General features: G+C 38.5%; 1 protein-coding gene across 9 annotated transcripts in view; it reads left to right on the top strand.

Moving 5' to 3' along the window:
• Positions 1-18,607, top strand: part of ADGRL2 (adhesion G protein-coupled receptor L2) — a gene marked incomplete at both ends in the record, with an annotated part of 125,513 nt that overhangs the window by 78,568 nt on the left and 28,338 nt on the right. For 5 of the 9 annotated variants that reach the window (XM_082003164.1, XM_082003163.1, XM_082003162.1 and 2 more), the window contains 5 exons: positions 4,154-4,954; positions 12,773-13,069; positions 13,614-13,717; positions 14,555-14,740; positions 15,795-15,833. In XM_082003164.1, the coding sequence (XP_081859290.1) occupies positions 4,154-4,954; positions 12,773-13,069; positions 13,614-13,717; positions 14,555-14,740; positions 15,795-15,833 (1,427 nt within the window). Of the gene's footprint in view, positions 1-3,201; positions 3,217-4,153; positions 4,955-12,772; positions 13,070-13,613; positions 13,718-14,554; positions 14,741-15,794; positions 15,834-18,607 lie in introns of all 9 variants that reach the window. The other 4 variants (XM_082003165.1, XM_082003168.1, XM_082003169.1 and 1 more) reach the window with 2 other exon arrangements.

The raw sequence follows: 18,607 nt of genomic DNA, 5'->3' as shown, positions 1-18,607 counted from the left end.
CCCCAATTCTCAGAAAGAGAGCAGTGCATCTGATTCCAAACCATGAGGTCAGTCAAATGACAAGAGGTTACGTTTCCAGTTCCAGTAGGCTAGCTCATAGAGAAAAAGTGTAATGCAAATAATGTTCAAACATAATCTTTTATGCTGTTTTAGGAAGAGAAGTGTGGATATGTTCTACCGATTGGGTATTGCTATCTACAGGAATCTTTTCTTTTCCAGTTTTCAGAAGTATAGTGCCACAGCGCGGCCTACCCTGTACTCTAACGTGTAGTTATTCTACTTTTAAAACTTCTGTTTTTGTTTACTGTCAATTGCATTGGCCCACCCCTTGAACTATGTAATTCTGTGTCTATTGTAATTCAGGATTCTGGATACTTCTTGTCTTGCAAAGTCTGTAGTTTTGGAGTTTTTTAACTGCAGCATGTACAGTGATGACACTGCCCAATTCCAGAACTGTAAGAAGCATCACCTGTTGTTACCAGCAGTCATCAGAAAAGTTGCCAGTTACCAAAATCAGTTTTGAAGTTTGATTTCAAACCACATTGTGCTTCCTTAGCTGTTCTGATTGTTGACCATCTTTCCTCCCTGTCCCACAAAGCCTATCCTGGTATTTTTCCAAGTCTCTTTTTTTGACGCCTGATCAACTCCAGTATCAAGTCTAATTTTTTTCTCCTGTGTTCCAGTGCTCCATGTCTAAACGTACGGAATGACTGAAATCATTAGGTTTGCAAATATCAGCTGTTCCAGCACAAGAGGCTTGTTAGGAAGGTGGGATAGGCTTTTGCGTGTCTAGGAAGGGAGGTGTTTCTGATCACAGCACTTCTAACCAAAGTTCAGTTATGGGTCTTACTTTTTCTGAACTTCATGTTCAGTTACTGCAAGACTGCAAAATTTGCTATGTGTCACTGTGACACCTTTCAGTCCATCAGAGATTACAAATAGCAATCATACCAGGTTTTGTGGTAAAAGTTGGCAGTTCTTACACACTGGAGTTGGTGTCACCCTTGTACAAAATGCAGTTTATGAGCTCCTCTATGTCTTGCTGGCCTCCAGAAATACATAGCTGCTCTCCTGATTACACATACTGATTGAACGTTCTCTGGGTTCTGTATTCATCACCCTCATAAGAAAGTACTTAATGAAAAGCTTCCTTTTTTGCATCTGAAAGTGTAGACCTGTTGACGATGTTTTTCTAATCCTCTTTAGTAAAAAAAAAAAAAAAAAAATCTTTTGAGATACTCAGTTGGATCTCCAACAAAACTAAAATTATAGACAAATTTGATAGGCATTGCTTTGTCCTCAAATAAGAGTGTTATTGATTAAATTACAAAGAAATTGAGAGTACCATACTTGACATTTCTCTCAATTATGCTGCACAATGTATAAACTGAATAACAGAAGTCAGCCGTTTTATAAAGAACAACATCAAAAGTACCATTTTGTACATCTGTGCATTTTTATATTAAGCCTTTTTTGGACTCAGGAATTCAATAGAAAGCATTTTAAAGTGTTTTATTCTCTCTCTGTCTGTATTGATTGGACTTTGCAGCATTTGTTTATTTCAATAAGCCCATCTGTCCCTGAAAAATGTACAGCTGTACACCAATGCACACAGAGCAGACATGCCAGTAATGATTTTAGTTATCCCTATCTTTTTTCCCCTCTCCTATTACTAATTCTAAGCAGGTACAATATCAATATTGCTCTTTGGCGAGGAATAAACTCGTGCATAAAAGTTCACAAACAGAATCATCTGAAAGTCGTTAAGAGTGATTGTGAAGCCCAGGAATTCACCTCAGAATACATCTTCTGTTTACTCAGATAACTCAAGAATTACAAATTGCAGAAAAGCAAGTATTTTACCCAAAGATGTATACATGAACAAAGGCTAGGAAAACTACTGCTCGCTTTGAGAATATTAACCCTCTCTCGCTCCCCCATAAAGTTTTGCAATTGTTCCCTGAAGAAACACTAGAACAGCTCAGCTAATACCATTCTCTCAAAATAATCATATGTAATTTTGTTAAATGAAACTGAAAATACAAAACTTTATCTGAAACACACAAATACATTCTTCAGGATAATACTGTAATACTGGAAATGTAATGGCTGTGCAAATAGTTTTGATACCCTTCCTACACAGATTGGTACATCCGTCATTTTCCAGGTCATTTTATAAAAATAAGGGAGCATTCTTCAAAGGCTACTTGCTGAGAATATGAAATAGATTTTATTGCAAATAATTATTGGAAAGCTATTTACTAGCTGGACTTCAGCTATATGTCTTCCTGTGATAATGTTCCTTAAAACTTCCTTGGGGAAAAATTGCTATGGTAATACAACTTTGTTAATCAGGTTCGGTTTATATTTCCCATGTACGGTGGCGGGATGGATATTTGTTTTAAACACTTAGTATAATTGTCCTTGCATACTAGCTTGCGGTTTCTGGCTTAATCGATGATGCTGGAGAATATCTGAATGAGTTAAATGTTAATTTTCTCCTCTCTTTTCCTCTTGCTTACTGTGCTTTTGTTTCTTTTTTCTAGATGTTTTTGCTTATTCCTTCTAGTCTGATTTTGCAGTTTTAGACTAAGAAGTGGCAAAAGTTCTCAAGATTAACATTCAGGAAAAAAATAAACTAAAGCCTAAGGAGAGCTAAAGGATGCAAGCTGCTTTCTTTACAAGAAAGAAAAGCAGAGGGTTGTCTGGGGCAAAGATGGGGGAAGTTTTAATAAGCACACATACAAACCTATATAATTAATATACTGCATTTTTGATTTATAATTATTTAATTACTATAATATGTATATGTGCACTCGCACATATATGATAAATTAATGTGTCACTTAAAAACCAACTTGATAGCATTATGCTTGGAGAACAAGAAGAGATGTATAGCATGCCTTAGTAAAGTAATTCATTATTTATTCAGGTTCACTAAGTGAAACTACATGCCAACATATCTGTATTGCCTCCTTAATCTACCAAAATGATTGATCCATGTTCATTTGTGTAACCGTAGAATCTCTCTCCTGCTAGGTTTTCCTGTTGTGTTTCTCTTTATCCAATATAGTGCAGTTCTTATTCTCCCTATATTTAGCGTCTGTTACTAATTTAATCTCTAGATTAATAGTCAATTTATGTTAATCTTCTTTCTTTTTTCCTTGCACTTTTTTATTTTTCTTCCGATGCTTAAAATAGAAGTGGAGCAAAAAGGTAAATAACGTATACAGTCCAAACCCCAGCTCCTTGTTATGTGCCTTATGGATGTTAACCTCTTCCCTTCCCCTCCCCACAACACTCTTATATTACGATAATCAGCAGGATCTCATAAGTACACCTCATAAAGAAGTCGACTGTTTGCAATAAAGTGACTTGGCTGCTTAAAGTAGGTGGCGGGGTATAGTGTCTGAAATACTTGGGTTGGAGGGAAGACTCCCTTGCTTTTTTCTCTCCCTTTCTCTTTGTCTTTCTTTCCCTCTCTTTCTCTCACCCTTGGGTAAATTCTTGTTAATCAAGTGTCATCTTGCCTGGCTTCCAGAACCCTCTCCATAGCATGCCATGGTTACAGGGTTTCCTGGTCTGTTTCATTCATTGCTTTGGTTGTGTTTTGTTTTCTCTGCTCCTAATTGCTTTCTCTATATACCTGATGATTTGTTTTGTTCCTTTATTTTTAATCGAGGCACCTCCTTTTTCAGCCTCACCACTTCTTAAAGTTCTAAACAAGTCGATGTGATTTTTTTTTGGACTGAAATGACTTAGCGCACTGCTGCACACCAGTTAAAAGCTCTGGAGCGTTAATGCGTACTCACTAAAAGTCTAAGACGAAAATGCAAGAGTAGCTCTACATTTTCAGCTGTCTGTGTATGCCATTGAGCCTTGGTCTGTACTAGTGAAAACAGTTCCCATCCACTTTCCATACTGGTACAGCAAGAACATGGTAACTTTAAGAAAAGTGGATGATAAAGGGTGATAATTGCATTAATTATAACATAAGGTATAATCCAGTACCAATTAAATTGATTTTTTTTCTTCCTGACACAGTCATTATGATTTACCTACCTTTTTTTTTTTCTTTTTTTAAATTTCTTTTTACTATGAGACAGTCTTAATTTGACGTAATTTTTGTCTTACTTCTCTCTGTGACTGTTAGTTTTTGTTTGCCCGGGGACGTTGAAAGCAATTGTGGACTCACCGTATTTATATGAAGCTGAACAAAAAGCAGGTGCTTGGTGCAAAGATCCTCTCCAGGCTGCAGATAAAATATACTTCATGCCATGGACTCCATATCGCACCGATACTTTGATAGAATATGCTTCTTTAGAGGACTTCCAAAATGGACGCCAGCAGACGACGTATAAACTCCCAAATCGAGTGGATGGTACTGGATTTGTAGTGTATGATGGTGCTGTCTTTTTTAACAAGGAAAGAACTAGGAACATAGTAAAATTCGACTTGAGGACTAGAATTAAGAGTGGGGAGGCCATAATCAATTATGCTAATTACCATGACACCTCTCCATACCGATGGGGAGGAAAGACTGATATTGACTTGGCAGTTGATGAAAATGGCTTATGGGTAATTTATGCTACGGAGCAAAACAACGGGATGATAGTAATTAGCCAACTGAACCCCTACACCCTGCGTTTCGAAGCCACGTGGGAAACGACATATGACAAACGGGCAGCATCCAATGCTTTCATGATATGTGGTGTCCTGTACGTAGTGCGGTCAGTGTATCAGGACAACGAGAGCGAGACTGGCAAGAACGCCATCGATTACATCTACAACACCAGGTTAAGCAGAGGCGAGCACGTGGACGTTCCTTTCCCCAACCAGTACCAGTACATCGCCGCAGTGGATTACAACCCCAGAGACAACCAGCTGTATGTGTGGAATAACAACTTCATTCTGCGATACTCTTTGGAGTTTGGCCCACCTGATCCTGCGCAAGGTAAGAATTTGGTTTTTCTCATTTTTAATCTCTTTGTACTTCCATTCGGATAATGATGTTATGATAACTTTGGTCTTAGACTTGGCTCTTGGCAGAAAGGCATGAAGGGGTTGTTCGTCTGCGCCGTGCTGAACAGTACAGCGTTCCGTTGGTGCATGGCAGATTTGCAGCACCTGTGAAGAGAGGGAATTTATTTGGTTTACAGGCTTGTACTTTTCCTATTTTTTTTATGCCCGTGTTTAGCTTTTCTGTGTTTGAGAATGAGTTGGGGAATTGTTTATTTACTTTATATCATCAGTCAGTTTGGCTTTCTATAGCTGAAGTAAGTTTGAGTTCACTCAGGCAGGGGCGGAACCCTGTTCCCATCCGTTCAGTGTTACCAGGCTTCTGAATTGATTACAACATACGCGCAGACCTTTTAACTTCTTGGCGCCAACACTTGAGAGTGATGTGTGCTGGGAGGTCCCAGAGGACATGTATGGAGTTAATGTGCAATACCAAGCACAAATACTCTTCTGCAGCCCTATTTTCACAGTTTCTAATGCGGGGTTAGACAAGATTATCTGACCTCTTTTTAGCAGGTTTCTCAGCAAGTCCATTACAGTGGCAATTCAGCTCCCTTGAAGTTAGAACAACTACCTGAAAGGAAAGACACTAACTGCCAAAAGAGGAAGGAAAAATGGAGGTCTATAGGTCTCAGAAATCCCTAAAAATTACATGAACAGGCACAGCCACCTATTAATATCTGCAGGGGAGAGTAAATACCAAGAGAAATGCTCCGTGGCAGATGATGTACGCAGCAAGGAATAGAGTGTTGATAAGCTGCTTGAAGGTAATACGTCACTTGCCTCACCTATTTGTTATGCATGTTTAGCAGCCGTTTTTTCTACTTCAGGAAAGTAGTAATAATGGCTTCTCCATGTGAAAAGTAGCTGTCGTGCTTCAGTGAAGCTTATTGATGCACAGCAGTACAAACCACAGTGTGCACGCATCTGTATCAATATACATACAGCTTTTCCTGGGTACAAAGGTACGTAAGACGCAGCAGAACAAGGCAGTTCAGAGCCAATACAGTAGTGATCGCCTGTCCTGGTTTCAGCTGGGATAGAGTTAATTTTCTTCATAGAAGGTAGTGTGAGGCTATGTTTTGGATTCGAGATGAGAAAATGTTGATAACGTACTGATGTACGGAGCCAGGTGAAGATCTGTCCAGTCTGTCTCCTGCAGACCTCCCTGGCAATACATGGCCAGGCTCAGGTGCTTGGGGACTGAGCTCTGGCCGCAAGGGCAGCTCCTGGGGAGCTTTGCTCTCTGTGCATCAAGCTAGTCCATTCCTTAGGGAGGCTTTGGGGCTGCTCTTAGCAGAGAGTGTACCACCTATGTAATTAGAAAAAATTTATAGCTTTCATTTTCATACATTCTCATGCATGTCACTTTTCATTCAGTTTAACTGAGATGAAGATGCATTTTAAATTCTCTAAAGCTTTAATAGAAAGAGGAGAAAATGGAGGTGCAGGCTCTAAGTAGCTTTTGCAGTTCAGGCAGCTGCCATGAATGTGGCAAAAGCTAATCTTTAAATCATTGCATTGAGGGAAGAGTTTAAGGAAGAGCAGGGAGAGAAGAAAAGGCTTTGGAGAATCCTTCCTTTGCTTTAGTAAACCACCAAAGGTCTCCAATAAGACATTTCGTAATGGTTTTACAAAGAGTCTCCAAGTTCCTAAGTTACAGTACTGCCAACATCCCGTCTAATAACAGAGATTTGAGCATCCACCAGCACCCCTGCATGTTCCTGGGTCCCTCGCTGACATGCAAGGCAGGGGGACACACGGTTTATTCCAGCCAGACCCAGACGAGAAGGGGTCCAGGGCACACTGCAGGGTGCTTGCCTCTCATCTGAGCTCTTTGCCCATTCACCCGTGAAGACAGAGAAGGAATATTTTTTGAGTGATTACAAGTTTGGGTTTTAAATGCATTATGGCATCGGTCAATATATTTGATTATGGCCTTTTTTGAATATAGATACCATATAAAGGTACTAGACTTATTTGAATATGTGATGCATATATTCACAAATGTTATTTTTCCTTATATAAAGCCAATACCCAATATTTTAGTTTTGTATGGATCTATACATAGCAGATCTAAGGATATGTTTCAGTTCCTCTTTTGCCTAAGCCATTTGTCTGTAGATAAAGACTACTAAATTAAACGAAAAGTTATCTAATATGATTGTCCTTGAGATGTTCTGCTATAAAACCAAGAAGAGATTCTCTACAGTTCCTAACTATATTTTTTTGTATTATAGCCTCAGTTCCTCTTTGTTTCAGCATAAAGTCTGTATAAACTGAAGATCAATCCTTCTATTGTTACAGTTACACAATTAAAGGATCTATATGTGTAATACACATTTGAATTTTTTTCTCTCATATGAAATTAGACCAGATTTTCAGCACATTTGATGAAGGGCATTTTTTGTGTTTCTTTTGTTTTATTTTGGGGTTTTTTTGGTGGTTGACTCGGGTTTCTTAATCATCTACTCAAAGTCATAGGTGTTAGGATAACATGCTTTAAGTCACCTAACAGAAGAAACTTCTTTTAGCCTCTTTTTGCAATGGTACTTTAATATCAAGTATTTAATGGTGTCACAAGGTCAGTGCCTCAAAATTGGAAGCCATGGCCTTTTCTGTTCGAATGGTTAACTTGGGACTATTGTGGGAAACGCAGCAATCTCTGTTCCTTCTGTTGCTGTGGGAGCAATAACGGTATATAGACACAGGCTGATTCCTTCCCCTCCGCCATCTATCTGTCTTGGCTATCGGTTCTTGTCTACACCAAAACTTCCAACTACTGAGTGCTTCAAAAAACAACAGTCTGTCTTCCTACCTGAAAGATGAATTTGTCACATTTGAGTCACACTTTTGAGGTTGAGGGTTTACATTTGCTCTTAGGTCCAAAATCTGGGATTCATCCATGACCCCAAACCTGCCTTTTTCCTCTGCCTTGTTTCTTTCATTCTAAAATTTGCCTGTTGAAACCTCTGAAATAACCACCACATTAACCTAATGTTGACCTTGCCCTTGCTGCCAACCGACACCATTTTCCCCTTTGCAACTATGTTGTGTTCCCTATATCCTTATTTTCATAGTCTTCAGGAGAACTCTTCAGATTTCTAAAACTGCGGATACTGCAGCCAGGCTACCGTTTTACCCTGGCAATCAGGAGAACTCCTCCACCTAACCTCATTCTTCATGTGTTGTTTTTTCTTCTCTCTCCTCGTGGGAATTATAGTGCACAGATGCAGAAGTGGCTTTCAGAACTACAGCTGACAAGTACCACTCAGATATTGCAGAAGAGCACATTTTCTAAGCTTCAGTGTAAAAATTACATTTAAAAATCAAACCCTTAATTTAGAAATAAAATAAAATACATCAGGCCCTGCAAAAAGCAATTACGAAAAATTGGAAACAAACCAGAGTTTTTATATCCTTGGTAAATTTAGTGGATATGTCCTGTTACATCCTTTCTGAAGGACATATCCAAGGGACAAAATGAATCCCTGCTGAAATAGAAAATTTTAAAGGTATTTTAAGTTAAAAGATCAGGATGAATGAAGGGAATTTCCCCCCTAAAAAGTGAATATGAGCATTACATTGTAAGGTTTCCTTGGTAACAAAAAGAAGATAAATCCTTTTGTTCTGTGTTAGTGCATTAGGGAGAAATTTCATCTACACTCATCCCAATTTGTGCTAACCGTGCAAACTGTTCAAACTGAAGTTGTCTCCCCTTTTGTGCCATGATACCCATCATTAAGTTTTATTGGATCACTGCAGGAAAATACGTATGTTGTGAGTGTGGACAGAACAGAAAGGCGGAGAGTACTATCACCAAGGGCTTGAAATAATAGGAAGCTAGTGCAACGAAACCTTTATAACGCCAAGAATCTACGACGAAATCATGCAGCAAATTGTTAAGTAAATTAGATCTTTACTATTATGTCAAATCTGATACAATACAGATTGATGAAAGAGTGATTGTGCAAGTAAAGACAACATAATGCGGACCAGACAGCGCATTTCTTGATCATAGGTATTTTGCTAATTTTGTAGCAGATTTATTTTAATTTTCAGGATATAAATTTATAAATGGCTGGGTAAACATTTTGTTTTCAACTAAACAGGATTTGGCAGGGTCAATAGCTGGAATAGGAATAATAGCTGGAACCTATAGGTAATTAGGTAACTCTTAGTGACTTCCCTGCTAGTCACCGAAGCATGAAAACAGGCACATAGTGCTAATAAGCAGAAGGCAGGGAAATCTGGATTTGCGCATGTTTCTGATCTCCTTTGCAGCAGCTCAATGTGTGACACCTTTTGAAAATGAAAGCAGGTACATAGATTTTCACGTATCCAAATACATGGAAATATCTGACCTATAAAAACACACGTTTAACTGAAAAATCCATGCAGCTGATTTCTAAAATTACCTGGATGCCAGAGATTAAAATGGAACCATCGGTAGTTTCAGAAGTGGTGCATCATCTGGGCATTCCAACACAATTTTAAATTTAAGGTCAGAGTTGTATTTTGGGTGGGGATTTTTTTTGTTTTGCTTGGTTTGGTTTTTTTAAAATGTGTTTTATGCCTGCTTAGAATAGAAGCCTGTTGGCAAAGAATACTAGATAGCTTGTGTGCCTTCTCTAAATCTACTCTTCACTGTCAGTTGGGGAAACAAAGTTAGTATTCCCCTGCTGTCCTAGGCAATTGTGTTATGTTTTTTATAGACATCACACTGTTAAACAGGTGTTAAGTTTTACTCCAGTGGTGTCTTCATTTTTAGAAACTGATAGTATGCATAACTGTTTAAATCAGCTGTTAGGAACTGCATGAAACAAATGTAAATTAATTACCCTCAACTTGAGTCTTTGTATTTACTTCCTATCACTCTTTTCCTTTTTCTTTTTTTAATTTTACAAAGATTGTCTTCAGCTGATAATAAGACACACCTATTCTTAAAAAAAAGGAAGAAGGCAGAAGAGGTTTTGGTTTTCTCCTCGGCATGTCAAGCCTAGTCAAAAAGTCCAAAATAGAATCTCACATTGTAAAAGCGGCTTTTTTGGCATCGGACAAAAATTATGTATCTTCAGCCTCGTACAGGCTCACCCCTGCTGCTTGGAACAATAGGTTAATAACCTCAACATGGAATTTGTTGTTGTTCTTAGTTGTGGCATATTAATCATCACTGCCATTATCCTACATTGGTAAAGCGCTCCACAAGACAGTGCGTGGCAGCCGGCAGATGCCATCACCCTCAGCTTTAGGAACGAGACACATCAGGTGGTGGCAGCTATCATGTGTCTTCTTGCAGCTCAGGAGAATGGCCTTGCAGATTAAGTTCCCCAACAGGTCATTAAAAACGAAATGATCTGCCTTCTAAAAGCTAGATGTATTCCTTAAAGGGACGTGTTCAGTTGTTTCTTATTTTTTCAACCACCTTCCTTCCCAGGCTTCCAGCACTGTCTGAAGTTTCCTGGTACATTCTTAAATATACTGACTTCTTTTTTAAAATTTATTTCAAGAGAAAATCTCTTGAAGTGATCTGTAGTTTTTTTCAGTTTTGTGAGAGGGGTGGTTTGAAGTCTTTCTCTTAAAATGGGAGATAATAAATATATTTCTAAAGTATGTACTATTACTAAGTTATGCAGGTCATTTTTGAATCATAGGTGATAGGCTTTGAAATTGATTGTAATGGATAGTTTTAAAATTGTTCTAACTAAGTTGCATATAATGACAGCAGGATATTTTAGCTCAGGGTGCAGCACAAAATGTGTTCTGAAAATTGTTACCTCACTACTGAAGTTCAAAGAGTTGTTATGAATTCTTACAGTGATATTTTGCTCCTGAGACAAAGCTATCCAAAACATTATAGGTTCGAAGTAGTAATTGCAATAATACTAATACACATTTCAGTGATTAAATATGTACTAATTAGTACAACGTGTTAGGGGATGGAGAGTAACGGTTGCTTGTCCCCTGCATCATTCTCCATCCTCACCAGTCCCCCATTCCCCAGGACCCGATTCAGCAGGCGCTGCCTGACGCTTCTGCAAGTGATTGCAAGTGCTTTTGACAAAAGTTAATTGGGAAAGCACTAGAAGGCTGGATGCATTGTAATCAAAAGAAGATTACAGCAGTTTCACAAGATGTGAGGCAAGCACTTGCAGAACAGATCCGGGGATTTCAGTAGGTTTCAGAGTAGCCAGCTGCGCCACGAGTTCAGCACTATTACACAGACTGTATTCAAGCAGTCGAGACTGAAGAAAAGACAACCTCTGAAGAAGTTTCTCGTTTGTGAGCAAGAGAAGGGTGAAGAGCACATCTTAGCATTTAGTCTTTAAGAACAGATCCTGATGTTCAAAAACTCTACTCTAAATTTATAGGAAAATAAGAAATTTGTATTTGAGATTCCTAATAACTGAAACACAATTGAAAAAGGATTTTGAACTAATTTTTATTTGCCATACTACTGAAAAGTAATTTTATTCAAAACACTAACTTAAAAAAATCTGCTGAAAGAAAGTGAGGCAGCTCTTCTTTTGTTTTTTTGTTTATGATTTAATTTAGAGAAGAGATATTGTCCAGTAAGTCGGAGTTCAAGGGCCTAGCAGAAGAAGAAAAAGGAATGAAAAAAGCCACTTTATCCACTGAAGTTAATCCTAAAATTAGCTTCATTTATTTCTGTATCAGTTAGGGTTTAAAAAGTATTTGATATGAGCTTGTTTATTCTCACCACAAGGATCTGTGCTTTTATCTGCCTATAAAGCACTGTGAACACTAATGAAGATTTGGAAATAATTAATGATAACTTGTTTCAGTTACGTTGCTCACTTGCATTGTTTCGGCCGTTGCTCAATATACATTTGAAGGTGATGAACAGGAATTCCGGACTGTTATCTCCACTAGCATTAACTAGTATTATCTCTCCAAAGCCTCAAAACCATGGTGTAGCTGGCGCTGTGCCTCCGCAGCTCCAGCAATGCATTCCTGGCGTGGGTCAGTGGAGCGGGCGGCTGCGAGTCCCCGGCAGAAGTGACTTGGCTTAAGCCGATCCTAGTGTTTCGTGAAAGATTAAACTAGGTACTTGCCACTGGCTTGAACGAGCTGTGTCTTCATACCTGCTTTATCAAAAAAGGATGTTAAGGCTCGAAACACGAGAACACCACGTACATGCTAGACGCTGCTTCTGTTTGGAGCTGATGGGGCACGCTGCAGCTCTCTCAAGCAGAATGACTGCCGGGTAGGAAGATATTATTGTAATTATTTTCCTGGAAGGTGTGTAGTGGGTCATTTGAAGTTTTGGGGTCTGTTTTTTTAAAATGGTCTCGTTAGTTACAGGCCACTGCCTTTGCTGTTAAAGCTGGACTGCATTGTTTACGGCACGCTGATTCAAATGATTCTGTCTATTGAGTTACTGCTTCTGCAAAAGTGATTAAGTAATCTTTAATTGCTTTGAGCATGTTTGTTATGTACTGATAACTCACTAGTACTGCCTTTCAGCCATTAGAAATGTAACTATCAATTTTCATTACGGAAGAGATTATTTGAAGAATGCTGAAACATCATATGAGCTGGGAATGAGGAAAAAAAAAAGTCAAAATTATATCTTAAGCACCCAGAATAGCAGTAAGAAAAGAGTAATGTTAAGATAAAGGAAGTAGACACCAGAGTATCCTTTAAAACCACATAAATAACATTTAAAGAACTTTTTTTTTCTAATTCTGAAGTCATTTACCTTATTATTACTCTAATTTTCTCTGTGCAGTGCCTACCACAGCAGTGACAATAACTTCTTCAGCAGAGCTGTACAAAACCACAGTGTCAACCACTAGCACTACATCACAGAAAGGTCCCATAAGCACAACATTAGCTGGAGGAACAAAGGAAGGAAGCAGAGGACCCAAGCTGCCGCCACCCGTTTCCACAACCAAAATTCCTCCTGTGACAAGTTTTTTCCCTTTGCCAGAGAGATTCTGTGAACCAACTGAGGCCAGGGGGATTAGCTGGCCTCAGACACAAAGAGGAATGATGGTTGAACGCCCTTGCCCCAAAGGAACACGAGGTATTGCCTTTAAAAATATATCTTGATTTCAAGCAGACATTTCAAAAGCAATGTGCTGCTCTCTCATGGTGAATTTTTTTTAATCTCAAGCTGTCTGTCACACGATTTTTTGTTACTTGGAAAACGCAGTATCTACAGGCAACGGTCAAGTTTTAATCTACAAACGGCATTTGAGCATAGCCGCAGAATTACCTTGCGCATGCGCTTTTGAGAATCCGGGTCAAATTTTAGGGCTTTGCTTGAGGACTGTTGTGAAATATGCTTACAGCTGCCTTTCTCATTATGAGCTCCCCTCTGGATGAGCTCCAGGAAAAATCAAGGGCTTTTTGTTTGTTTGCAGAAAACGTCTGGTACTTTTCACTGACTTTTTTTATTGCTGTTTGTAATCTGTATTATTTCCTTACGTTTTTGTCAATTGTTGTCAACTACTGCCATTAGCGGCATTCAGAATTTAACATTACTTAGGAGCACAGTGCAGCCGATTTCCTGAATGCATGTGGAAAAATGGTTTCCATTTCACTGTAGTTTTCTACATCTGTTGTAGGAACTGCCTCGTATCTCTGCGTGGTCTTAACGGGAACGTGGAACCCCAAAGGCCCTGATCTTAGCAACTGCACCTCACACTGGGTAAATCAGCTGGCTCAGAAGGTTGGTTGAAACCTTTTAATCTGGTGTATACTGGTGATGAAGGATTTTAACTGAGCATTAATAATTCAGTTTGTTGAAACCGTCTTTATTACTCTGTTCATTTAAAGTAGAAGGAGTTATGTGTACTTGTGTGTGCAAAGCACTGGCCATCAGTTAGGTTCACATGTGTGTTTTGGTACCCTCTTCCTCTAAGTTAAGTTCTTCCTTGAATCTGTGCTTACATGTTTTCATCGCTATTTAAAGCAAAGTAACTTTGCCAGTGTTCAAAAAAACAAAAGCTATGTTTGCTTAATAAATCAAATATTATAAATCACGCAGCAAAAAACGTGATATACAGCAAGGTTTTTTGATTCAGGAAAAATTATACTGTAATAAATAGATTTTTGTCTGAGTGCATTAATAACAGTATGATTAGAGTGCAGAGCCACTTTCTGTGTTTTCCCTCCCTACTGAGATTTACTAAGTTTATGAAAACTGGATAATTTGTTGTCAGTACCAGGCTACTTGACTTTCAAATGCCTCAAGCACTAGTATGAACAAATAGATTTCTTACTGTCTGATAATGGCAGTAAAATAAAAGTGAGGATGAATAGAAGATTTAGCCCAAAAGTCTGATTTCTGGTTTTGATGGCTGTTAAGAACGGCTTTTGTGTGTCACGGATCTAAGAACCTTTAATCTTCTGAGATAAAGAGAACGTTATTGGTCTCAATTAGTTGCAGATTTCAATGTACGTGCAAATGGTTATTTCACCACAACAAAGGTACACCGGGAATTGGAACTAGGAGCCGCAAGCAGAACAAGGGACCCTGCTGAGATAATATAAATTGTCATTTCAGATCAGAAGTGGAGAAAATGCTGCTAGTCTGGCCAATGAACTGGCTAAACACACCAAAGGACCGGTCTTTGCTGGCGATGTTAGTTCATCAGTGAGGCTGATGGAGCAGCTCGTGGACATTTTGGATGCTCAGCTGCAGGAACTACGACCCAGTGAAAAAGACTCTGCTGGAAGGAGTTATAACAAGGTACGCACCTCCCATCATGTCCTCCTGCTCGCTTAACCGTTGCCCTTGGCTTTCTTTTTCTTTTTCCCTTCCAGAAATATTAATCTATACTTCGTTCCTATGTGCTTATAGTTCTGGAATAAACTTGAAAGAGAAAACAGCAGTAAATACGTAGCAGAAAGTTGCAATTACCTTCTTAAGGGAATAAGATATAATTCACAATAGCTGACTGGTCCTAAAATACATAGCTGTATGCCTTATTAAAATCTGGAATGTGTTATAGCTCGTGTGAGGGAAATGGGCTTTAGCTCTCAGAAATTCTGTAACAAGTCAGCATGTTTATCCAGTGATCCTTTTAACCCTGAACATGTAATAAAATCAGTGGGATTCTGCATAGGTGCAGGGTTTTATTTTAATCTGACTTCCTGCAGAATAATAGCACTTTCTTAGCCTTTTAAAGAGGCCAACATCACTTATAATTGATCTTTATAAAAATGCCTTAATACGCATATCTAAAACAGGAATAAGTGTTTTCTCTGTAATGATGTTTAGAGAAACATTTCAGAGAAAACGTATGTCTTTGTGGTTTAAATACAAATCACAAGTGTTAATACCATTCCTCTCTTTCTCAGAGGAAATGCTTTATTTCTTGGCCTCTTCCTTGCACCAGCTTAGTCAACGAGCTACAAACAAAACAGGTTTTCAGCCGCCTTTAGAGAGAGATCTCCATGCACTCCTCTGCTGTTTTGGCAATAGTTTTATTTAAAATCCCTAGCTGCCCTTAAAAAGAGATTTCCCAGAGACAGATCAAATGCCCACAAGAGGGATTTTCTCCTTTAACCTTTTCACACAAATCCCACCGTTTGGGCAAAAATATCTGGGCACCTCTATAAAGGTTGGGGAAATACATTTCCTATTTGATGGGTTTTTTTATAGTCATCGCTGGACAGAAACTAGTTTAATGTCCAGGCTATAGTTCGAATTCAGGATTTGAAACACCAGACTAATTTTTTTATATTTCTGAAGCTTTCCGGAATGTGTCTAACTTCTGATTTTCTTTTTCCTTACTAAAAAGCTCCAAAAACGAGAGAAGACATGCAGGGCTTACCTTAAGGTATCTCTCCTGTGCTGTCACCCTGCTTTCTCCCTGCTTCAGCAACCTGCCACGCTTTATCATCTTGCTGCATGATCCTATGTATTTCAGTCTTTGATAAATGTCTGTTGTGCCCCATATCAACTGTACAAATGTTGGCTTTACACAGGTATAACATTCAGAAAAAAAAATTAAAGATTAAAGTTTATACCTCTTTTACCTCAACTTGTTCAAAACTGAAAGAGCAGAAATGGTTATCTGAATTGGAAGTAACATCTCTCTCATACTACAACTTTGTGTAGAGGAAAAAGCTGGCAATTTAACAGAAATTACATCGGCTTGGTAGTATTTTATATCAAAGACTGTTTAGAGTTAATTTGCTTGCATGAAAAATGTACATTATATAGCCTGCTTTGTTCTTTGTGTATTCTTATACCTAGTAAAATCACTCTCTCCTACAGTTCTAAGAGTTGTTACAAAGGCCAGATTCAGTGGCTTCAGGATAAAAATGTAAAGACAAACATTTCTCTAACTTCGCTAGTAAAATGTGTGCCACGAGGCTCCTTAACCAGGCTATATGGAAGGCATGTAACACATTGCTACCCAATTTTCAGTTTCTTTCATCTGCTCTAGAATGGTTGTCTGTAGTGGCCAGCTCCTGCTCTGCCATACAACGCCAGTAATGCCACCTCATGCCTGTGAAGAGAAGAGAAAAAAGTCCTAGAACACATCGTGTCTGGCTCTGAAAAATTTTATTGACTTTTTTTTGTTTCCAAAATTTCTTTTAAAATACTGATTTTTACTTGTACCCTCTGAGACAAAATGTAAGAATGATTTTTGAAAAGAACTTTGAGATACTTTGCAACATAATAAAATAATTCAGACTCTTACTGAAGAGACATTTCTCTGTATAGGGTGTTTCTGTCTTTTATTCCTCAGCCCAGGAAGGGGATGGGAGATGTCCAGTTATGCAGAAATTTGACAAAAAGAGAGAAAGATCTGGAGAGAAATTAACTTCTCAATAATTGTAATAGGTTTTTATTGGAAAATATTTTTTAATAGTAAAGGGAAATCCAGGAGCTACGGTTTGAATGGACTGAACTTTCGTATTTCATTTTCAATACTAAACGTGATCGTGAGAAGAGCAGTAATGGGGTTGCTCCGGCAGCTGCGTCACAGGGGCCGCGAGGCCTCCCCACCGCCGCTCGCCTCTGTCTGAGAGGCAAGAACGCCTCAGAAATATTACTGGGCAGGTGATCATTTTCCACAGGAAAAATGCGGAGTTAGGTTATCCCGTAATAAATAAAAAGCATTTCATATTAATGAATGCGTACGGTGCATATGGAGATACACAAGAAACCATAGCACAGTCTTAATTTCTGACCAGTGTCATTTTCTGTAGGTCTCAAATGGGCTTCTCGGCTTAGCTAAGACTAATAAACCTCTTGAAATTACAAATCAAAAGCTGACTTACACTATGCAAATGAAGCGAGTTCCCACTTTGTGACAGAGGATTCATTTGTACCTCAGATTAGAGGCTCCAATCTGTATTTCTTGGTGACTAATGAATCTGGCCTCTGCAGACCAATTTCTGTTCCACTCTAGTTAATGGCTGCAGCAGTATCAGTGTGAGCATTTTGACTCTTCTGTCTCCCATTAGAGAAAGAAAAAAGGCTTTAATGCCACTTCGAAGTATCTTCCACCTGCCAAGAAGGTCATGGTGGCTCACAATGCAGACAGAAAGAGGATATTAAAATTGATTAAGCTAATTAATCTTGCTCTGACAACAGCCTTGACCAACTTTTCCTATTCATTTACTTGCACAATATAGTATTCCAGACCGACATCCTTCTGTTTGTACAATGTGTTCTGTTTTCACTCCCAATGCTTTTAAATTGATCAAACAAATTATATATATGCTTAATGACACATTATGACTAGGTAAATGGGACAGAGTAAACGGGGTGTTTCAGCAATGCATGGTGTACTCAATGCACAGCATATTCGATGCACAGCTACATTATGCATTAATGTAAGAGCCTGCCTTCAATTGATTAACTGATTACTGTGATTGATTGGATTATTTTGTAAAAATAATGTAATCATGTCGCTGAATTCTTCTTCCTTATTTACTGTTACTTTATATGCAGCTTAATGAACCTTAAAACATGATGACAGAGTTGTTACAAGGAAGACTTCTTAAAATGGCAGCTTCATTCAGTTTTACAGTTTTGTCTTCGCTGATAACAGGGACAGTCAGTGGACATCTTGTTTGCTCTATTGATTTCCTTTTTTAACTGACCTTTGTGCAGGAATGGGAGTTAGTAATCCTTTTAAGTATCTATGAACAGGTACAGGAACAGGAGGGGGAGTGAGAGTGGCCCGGGCTAATTTATATCCACTGAGTCAGCGTCATTTCGTGCCTCCCGCAATAAGGAAGGCAGTTTGTCATAGACAAGTAGTTTGCAGTGCTACGGCTGCATGAGTTGGGCTGAGTTTCTAGAAGAGTATTATTGTTATTAGCCTAATCTGCAGAATGCCAATTTTGGCGTTTAGTATTTTTAAATAGAAGTTATAAATTTTGACATGAACTTTAAGATGAAAGCTTCAGGCAAAAATTCTGGCATTTATTTTTAGATTTTTCAGCACACTAATAAGACTGTCTTTGTATCTGACACGAGATAAGTCAAATCTGCATGTTTACCACTTAGAGACCACACAATGCTAGTGGCTAACTGCACTTCTATTAATGCGAATCCAGCGAGAGGATCGAAAATAGAGTTTTATGTTGAAAA

This window comes from Phaethon aethereus (genome assembly GCF_964289735.1).
Source record: "Phaethon aethereus genome assembly, chromosome: 8".
In the NCBI taxonomy this organism is placed as follows: Eukaryota; Metazoa; Chordata; class Aves; order Phaethontiformes; family Phaethontidae; genus Phaethon; species Phaethon aethereus.
This window is presented reverse-complemented; position numbering and strand designations above follow the sequence as displayed.